The following is an 8,470-nucleotide window of genomic DNA, read 5'->3' as shown; positions in this document are numbered from 1 at the left end:
CCGCCGGCCTCGCGTCTCCCTGCTCTGGATGAGGTCTCGGGCTGCCAGAGAGGGGCCGGCGCGGGGCGGGGTCTCCCCGTCCCCCTGAACCCCCGGTCCCTCCGCGCCCCTCACTGCCCCTCCGAGCCGGGGTCCAGCAGATCTGAGCCAGGGTGGACCCAAGGGAGGCGTCCGAGGTGCTTCTGTTAGAGCCGGAAGAGAGTTTTTCAGACTTGGTCCCTGCGTCCCGGGGGGTCAGAGGGTCCGTCGGCCGCGGGCAGGGGCCAAGGCGGGCAGAAGCCGGGCGTGGCCTGGCAGGGGGAGCCGCCCGCTCCTCCTCTCCGCTCCCCGCCGGCCGCCGGCCCTTCCGGGTTTCCTTTAATCCGCTTCCTCCTTCTCGGGCCTCTTCCTCGAAGGGGTCCAGGCCGGGCTTCTGACCCCAAGCTTAGGGTGTCATCTCTGAACGGCAATCAAAGGAAGAAGACCGCGTGTGAGAATCACACGAATATCAAGGGGCAGGGCCCACCGTGCTCCCCGGGAGGCCCTGGGGCAAGGGCCGCGCCGGCCTGGAGTCCTCGCCCGCCGTCCCTTTGGGCCGGGGGCTGCTCGCCAAGCCCTCCTACCCCGCCGGTTTCCCTTTTCCCGAGGAGGAGGGCGTCGGGTCACGGGGTGCCCGAAAGGCGGGCGCGGCAGCGGGGTGCGGCGAAGAAACGGGGAGGCTCCCCCGGCGGAGGGAGTAGGGAGTTTTTTTGTTTTTTGCTTTTTTGCTTTTTGCTTTTTGCTTTTTGCTTTCCTCAAACGCTGAGTGAGTGCGTTTTAAAAATTCTTCCACAGTCTCTCCTCTGCACACCCGTTTTCCTTGCCGTCCCAGCCCCCACCGAGTGAAAGTCCAGGGGTGGAGAGGGTCGGTTCTCCTTTCCTTTGGCCACCGCCCCACCCGGGACAAAGCTTCCTTGCCGGCGCTGGGCCCTCTCAGGACCCATCTCCGAAGTCGCCTGGAGCTCTACGGATTCTCTAATTCCATTTCTGTAATTTGATATGTGGGTTTCTCTTGCCTTGGAGAATTACTTACGGGGCAGGAAATGCAGAGGCTTTAATTTTCTCCTTGTGGCTGAATTTTCTCCTTGTGGCTGAAAGCAACATTTTTTCAAGAGGAAAAAAATACAGTCCAAATTACAATAAAAACTCTCACGGGGTTTGGGTGGGGCCAAACCAGAAAAGCTCTTTGAAGCAGGAAAATCAAAACGATCTGAATTCTGAAGGTGACAGAAACCATCTGTGGCGGTAGAAAAAGGCCACCGAGCCAGCCTCTCGGCTGGAACCTTTACCCCTCTTCCTCTGTCCGCCGAGCTCTCCCAGCCAACCCTCTCTCAGCTGGCCCGCTAGTGAGACCGTAGTGACTGTGAGATTCTAGTCCTGATAAGAGGAGCCTGTTGTGCAAGTATTTCTGTTGCAAGGCTCTGGTATTTCGGTTTCCCAAGCCTTGAACTTACCAGCACTTTTCTTAAGAATAAGTTCCTTTGGCGGGGTGGACTCCCCAACATTGTGGTTGTTGAAAAGGCCCCACTTCTAGAGCTCTAAATGCTTCACAATCTCCTGGGCGCAGCATCCGGCTTGGCTGTTAAATCAGCGAGGGGACAGGGAGAGGCCACAGTGGGGCTGGAGGCCAGCGCAGTGCACGTTGGCCCTTAGCGTGTGCTAATCACAGGGCCCGAAAGCCTTCAGCTCTGGGCCCAGGAAGTCTATCATAAAGACAAAGTACGGGCTAAAACCGTGACCATCCGAACAGAAATCATTGTTAACACCGAGGCAGAAAGCCTCGGAGGAAGGGTGTGGTCCGCGGGTTCCCAGGAAGCCGGCTCTTACCCAGCAGGGGGAGCCATCAACATCGCGTCTGGGCCCCAGATCCCTGCCGTGGAAGCGTTCTGTGAGGAAAGCAGAGTCCAGCACAGGGTTTGAACCTTCCGGTAGGGCCACAGCTGTGGCTCGGCTCTCACAGAAGTTCCACTTGCCATTCCTACGGGAATTAGTGGCTCCTGGAAGTGGAAGGTGAAAGGCCAAGGTCTGCAGAGAGGGACCTGGAGGGGACGATACTGCCGTGCTGGTTGCCTCCTCCTGCCTCTGCGGCTTCATAGTAAATCAGTGAAATAGGAAATCATGCATTCCCAAAATATCAGTAACCTTTCCTCTCCTCTTCCGCTTTCACTCATGTGCCCTTACTGTGTTTCACCTGGAATAAGAGGAAGGATGAGGAAGAAGCTCACAGAATGTGACTTACGGTCGCCTTGGACCCCTGCATGCCCTGAAAAGTGACCCAGTTGTTTAGGAAGCCACTTTCATCCGGAACAGGGAGATGGCTGCTCTGCAGTATTCAGCCTTTCTTAGCGAGTCCCTGCCTGAGCTCTGCATTTCTTCTCTCCAAAGGCAAAAATGTCCAAGCCTACAGAGACTGAGAGGTGCATTGAGTCCCTGATCGCTGTCTTCCAGAAGTACGCCGGGAGGGATGGGAACAGCAGCAAACTCTCCAAGACGGAGTTCCTAACGTTCATGAATGTAGAACTGGCTGCCTTCACCAAGGTATGGCTCTGGCCACACGCCCCGAATGCCCATTGTGAAACAAGACTAGCAGAAGGGCAGGGCATGGAGCGCTGGCAGCTGGCTCCCCATCTCCGGCCTCCACCTCACTCCCTCCAGGCAGGATGTCCGTGTGGCGGCCACGCTGAGCCTCTGGGCCTCAGGGTGAGCCCCATGTGACCACTACAGAGCCTTTTCTCTGAAGCAAGATATGTTTATACATAGTATGCAGACTGCCTAACAGAGAATGGTCTTATTTTCTCCAGGTATGGGAGAGGTGTACGAAACAGTACATGGTACAATAAAATCATTTTCAAATTTTATTCCTCCACTCCAAAAGCTGTAAGGCAGTCCTGTCTGCTGAGGCTCTGTGCAGTGGGGACCATGGTCCGTACCTGCTCTACACGTCACGCCCACCCCACGGCCTGCTCTGGCTCTCCAACTCCCTGTGTCTCCAGTGGCTGTAAAAGGGTCCGGCATTGGGGGCTCCAATGAGTGGGGGATGCGGCCGACTGGGCAAGGACTACACCCTCTTTCTACCCGAAATCACCTCACTTGTACATGGTTTATCTATTGGAATCACATGCGACACTCGAAAGAAATATTCTACCGCTTTTGCGAAGTTGAATAACGAACGCCCAGTGTCACAGAAGGAACCCTGGGCCAGGAGTAGGAAAGCCTCAGTTTAAGCCCAGCTCTGGCCCCCAGGCAGCTGCCTCTCCTCTTTGGGTTTGTTTCAAATGTGAAAAGTCGGGATATTACTCACCGCTTCCTGTGCCTTCCTCCAGGGAGAATAAGTGTGGCGGCACATTTCAAAGTGCCTCAGAAGTGCAGTTCGTAAAGGTCCTATTATTGTCTTTGCAGAACCAGAAGGACCCTGGCGTCCTTGACCGCATGATGAAGAAGCTGGACCTCAACAGTGATGGGCAGCTGGATTTCCAGGAATTTCTTAACCTCATCGGCGGCTTAGCCCTAGCTTGCCACGACTCCTTCCTGGCGGCCCAGAAGCGTCCCTGAGGCCCTTGGGCCTGGCCCCACACCGTCCCCGCCAGGTGCTTGGTTATCACCTGCTCCTCCAGCCCACACGGGCCCAGCCCACCGCCACCCCATGCAGTCCACTTCTGCCGGAAGTAATAAAAGCAAATCTTTGTTTTTTTAAAAAAAACATACACTGGAGAGTCAAAAAATTTGTGCAAGCGAGGGTGGAGCGGGGAGGAATGGAAGCTGTTGGCAGAAGCCTCTGTGTCTGCATACACAGTAAAGAAGGCCAGGAGGGCGCTGTCCTGAGCAGATGAGACTGTGCAGAGGGCCGAGGGACAGGAGCGAGGGAGAAGATGGGCCACTTCAGGAAGAGAGGAAGAGCTGCGCGTGCAGATATCCTCAGCTTAGGTTCGGTGTAAGACCGCGTCGGTCAGCTTAACCTTGATGTTACTTTTGCTTCGGTGTTTGGTTTTTTGAGATGGAGAAGCCCACGCTGGCCTCAAACTTGAGAAACTCCTGCCTCAGCCTCCTGAGTGTTGGGATGATAGGCACATGCCGCTGCACCTGGCTCAATATGCACTTTCATTTTGTTCTGAACCCTCTGATAAAGCAGCAGGGAAGTCGCCTAGAGAGATGAGGCAGAGGAGCCAGGATGCAGATAACAGAATAGAAGAGAAAGGCAGATATAAGCCGATTTTTTTTTTTTACCAGTGTGCTATCACCCCTGGAAACATGGGAGAAACATGATGCGTTTGCATGTAAACCCTGGCTTCTTGCCCATCTATGTGAGATTTAACTAGCAAAACTATCAGCATCATGGTTTATTCCTGCATAAAAGTGGAATAGGTCAGACCATCTCAGAGCTACATTTTGACCCTGACCCTCCAACAAGGCCAATGCCTCAGGCTAGCAAGTCCCTAATTTTCCAGGTAGAATGGTAGCTTTTTGATACCTGAGTTCCTTAATTCACTAAGCACAAGAAGAGGGGAAAAGCCATAGCTAATAAAACCCTCCCCATTCCCTTGGCAAGTGTATGTTGTGTGGAAAAACAGTGTTATCTCAAAGGATGCCAGGGAAGAGATGGAAAAATACCAGGCATCCAAGGTTATACCGGTTATAGGGTTTGTGTTGGTTACTTTTCTCTCATTGCTGAGACAACATACCGGACACCCAAGATTAAAGGGGAGAGGGTTTATTCAACTCGCAGTCTGTAGAGGTTTCAGCCCGTCATCAGGTGGCTCCAAGGCAGGGTGGCCCATGGTCAAGGAGTGAGGCGGCGGAGAAACAGTTTGCAGCACCCACATGGTAACAAAACAAGGGGCCCTAACTGCATCTTTCTGCCCCTTTTATCCAGACTACTGGGATCAGGGCAGTGCCAAACCAATCTGTACCGGTTTAGTAACCACACACCCTGAATCCCAGCATCACACACTGCAGATTCAGCCACCTCTAAAGAAGCCACTATGACTGCACGAGGCTTTGGGGGGACATCTAGACACAAACCGTAACAGAGTTATACTATTTGCTTCTCCACCAAGAAATCACTGGCCCTTATTTGAAGACATCAGGATTCAAGAGATTAACGGAGACATCTTTACTTCTTGGTGCCCTCGAGTTCTGACAAAAACTAAGATCCAAACAGGCAACGACGGCACATTCCTGTACTTCAGCGATTCAAGAGGCTGAGGCAGGAGGATCACAAGCTTGAGGTCAGCCTGGGGTAAATGTATAGCAAGAGCCTTTCTGGAGGGGGGGGGCAGTGGTGACAACAGGAAGTGAAGGGGGAGGAGTGCCAATCAAGACCAAGCTTCTAACTCAAGATTCAAGGTTCAAACAGCTAAGCCCTGTGGACTTCCTCCTATAAGGAAGGCGAGGGGAGAGACGCCGGAAGGGGATGAGTTCACCACTGAGGGTGCTTTGTGTTGGAGGCACTACTGGGCGGTCCAGTTGGCAGTGGCCAGGAGGCATTTGTCATCCGAGTCGACAGAGAACACTCAGCTGGAGAGGCAGAGGCAGAAGGACCTGGGGGCCAACAAGGAGACTTAGCAAAGGAGAGAGTTCTGACATCATGGAAATGAACCAGTTACAGAGATGCCTTCCCAGACCCCTAGGTCCTACCTTCCTCCTGCCCATCACTTGCTTAACTTTTCAAAGAAGGACACTTCCTGTGCTGTCTTTACTTTCTCATTTGCAACCCCTCCCCGTCCTCCAAAATGATTTTGATGCAGCCAATCCGTGGACCATACTTCAGGAAGTTCTTCTCTGCTCGTTCCCCCAGGGAACCGGCAAACTCATGGCTCTGTTACACTTTTAATCCCCGGCTCAAATCTCCACAATTCCCAGCTCTTCCGTTTAACTTAGCATCTCTGTGGGTGTCCCACAGCTAGGATTCTTCTTGCTGCAAGTGAAAGAATATTCTATTTTAATTGCTTTAAGCAAAAGCAGGGACTTATGGAGTCCGGGAACTGAACAATCCAGGGATGGCTTTAGCTTTCTCACAGCTCCAGCAACTGGTGTCTTTCTGTAAATTCCTTGGCTCTGTTTCTTCAGCCTTGGCTGCATTCTCAGTCCTCTTCCCTTAACTTGGTGTTCAACATTTCTGGGGCTACAACCAGCACTCAGATTAGAATTCACTGGGAAAGCAGGGAAAGGAAGGCCCTCTGTCACTGCATTTTCAGCAACGGTACTGAGATTCTTAGAGCATGTGACCCCAGGCCAATCATAGTATCCAGAGGAATGCAGGGCACTGCACTGAGTAACCCAGGCCTGACCTGTGTTCTTGGCTCTCAGTCCAGGCATTGTCTTAGAACCGGGTAGCCTGTACCTAAACTACGAGAAGCCAGAGTTAGGAAGAGCAGATTATGTGCCATTGCAGAAAGAAAGCATAACGGTGCTGGAAACACAAGGAACAAACACACGCAGAACACATCCTTCAAACACCACAAACACGTTTCAAAGTGGACTACGTCTTTCTCCCAGAACCTGACCTTACTTCAGTCCCAATTTGTGTGGATTGCGTCATGATCATCTACCCAACTGTCCAAACTAGGAGCGATTCTAGGCTTTTCTTTCTTACTGCCGACGTCCAAATGGCGATTAGGTCTTGGTACAGTCATCCCTTCCTTTCCACCTTCACTGCCTTATTTAAGGCTCTTCACTGACCTTCTGTATGATTTGGGGTTCACTAGAGGCACAGACGTAACATGAATATGGATGGTTCTATAAAGGATTTACTCCGTTGGCTCACAGTGACCACCTGCAGAGCCGGGCGGAAGGGTGTAAATGGGCCACCCCTGTGCTGGAGTCCAGGGGCGCGGCTCAGAGGTCAAAGGCCTGGAGCTCACTGGACAGTCCGAGCATTCATGTGGGAAGGCACAGGACCTGAGGCCAGTGTCCAAAGGCAACGGTGAAGACTGGAGCTCCTCCAAAGAAGCAAAGGCAAGACTTCCTTGCTTGCCTTTTTATTCCATCCAGGCTACAAGCCTGTTGGTTGGTGCCACCCACACCTGGGTTGGTCTTCCCTTCTCAGTTTTGCCCAAGTGTCGATAACCCACAGATACACCCAGAACTGCGCTGCACGAATTCACTAGGCAGTTCAGGCTGATTTCTGGCTGAGGCTGGAAATGGGGTTTTTGAGCCTGTAACAGTCCATGTGCCCACTGCTGGCTTGAACTCAGCACCCTCATCAAGACACCAGGAGCCACTAGACAGAGCCAGCCTGCAGCTGTTCTGAGTTCTGAGCTCAGCTGGCCGCTCTGTTGCTGGCCGCTCTCGTGCTGGCCATCACCCTCTCCTGGGTGATGTCTGAACCTGAATAACTCACCAGCTGCTGTGTCCACTGTTCCGTTCTGCTAGTGCATTTCTCTGTGGAGGCCTCTGAGGTTGCTGGTAGTCACCATGCATCTGCAGGTTTCACACACCCTTCCCATGCAGTGAGTCCAGGCTCTGCGAGAAAATGCTGCTTGCTATTTCCCTGCTCTTCATTAAAGTCTCTCTCTTCACTCTCCCCGTGGACTTCAGTTCTTGCTTCAGATCCTTCCTGGGTCCCGGGGGACCCACTTCCCTCTTTCCCGTCCTCCTCACACCCATATATTCTAGTGTCGGGAGACCAAATCTCAAGAGGCCCTTTCTCTGCTGCTCATCATTGCACTGATTTGTGTGTGTCGAACCATCCCTGCATCTCTGGGATGACTCCTGCTTAGGCATAGTGTATAACCTTCTGCATCCTGTTTGCAAGTATCTTATTGGGGATTTTTGCATCTATGTTTATTAGACAGATTGGCCTGTAGTTCTCTTTTTTGGTTGGATCCTTCTCTGGCTTTGGTATCAGAGTAATACTTGCTCCAGGAATGAATTTTGGAATAATACTTTCCTTTCAATTTCATTAAGAAATAGCAGCATTTGGTCTTTTCTAAATTTCTTATAGAATTTAGCAGTGAATCCATCAGGGCCTGAGCTGCTTCTTGTCGGTAAGTTTTTAATTACATCTTCAATTTCAGTGACTGATATTGGTTTAAAAGTTTTATATTTTCTTGATTCAGTTTTGGTAATTCATATGTATCTAGGAATCTGTCTATTTCTTCTGTGTTTTGTATCTTATTAGAATATAGGTTCTTGAAGTAGGTATTGATGATCTTCTGGATTTCTGCAGGATCTGTTGATTTTATCCTTTTCATTCCTAATTGCATGAATTTGAGTCTTTCCTTCTTTTGATAAGGATGGCTAAGGGTCTGTCAATTTTATTTAATCTTTCAAATAACCAACTCTTTGATTCACTGATTCATTGTATTGTTTTCTTGGACTCAACTGTATTAACTTCTGCTCTGTTCTTTATAATTTTCTCCCCCAAACAAAATTTGGGCTTGGCTTGTTCTTCTTTTTCTAGAGTTTAAAATTCAACATTAGGTTGCTTCTTTTTTTTTTTTTTTTTTTTTTT

General features: G+C 51.1%; 2 protein-coding genes across 3 annotated transcripts in view; one reads left to right on the top strand and one right to left on the bottom strand.

Moving 5' to 3' along the window:
• S100a11 (S100 calcium binding protein A11) overlaps positions 1-3,718 on the top strand; it is a 4,225-nt gene extending 507 nt beyond the window's left edge. The window contains exons 1-3 of one of the 2 annotated variants that reach the window (XM_010616538.3): positions 15-33; positions 2,404-2,556; positions 3,418-3,718. In XM_010616538.3, the coding sequence (XP_010614840.1) occupies positions 2,410-2,556; positions 3,418-3,570 (300 nt within the window). In that variant the 5' untranslated portion in view covers positions 15-33; positions 2,404-2,409 and the 3' untranslated portion in view covers positions 3,571-3,718. Of the gene's footprint in view, positions 1-14; positions 34-2,403; positions 2,557-3,417 lie in introns of those variants that run through there. The other variant, XM_033758187.1, reaches the window with a different exon arrangement.
• Positions 1-8,470, bottom strand: part of LOC104863342 (late cornified envelope protein 5A-like) — a 343,203-nt gene that overhangs the window by 321,296 nt on the left and 13,437 nt on the right. The window lies entirely within an intron of this gene.

This window comes from Fukomys damarensis, unplaced genomic scaffold (genome assembly GCF_012274545.1).
Source record: "Fukomys damarensis isolate Sample0158 unplaced genomic scaffold, DMR_v1.0_HiC HiC_scaffold_33, whole genome shotgun sequence".
NCBI lineage: Eukaryota > Metazoa > Chordata > Mammalia > Rodentia > Bathyergidae > Fukomys > Fukomys damarensis.
This window is presented reverse-complemented; position numbering and strand designations above follow the sequence as displayed.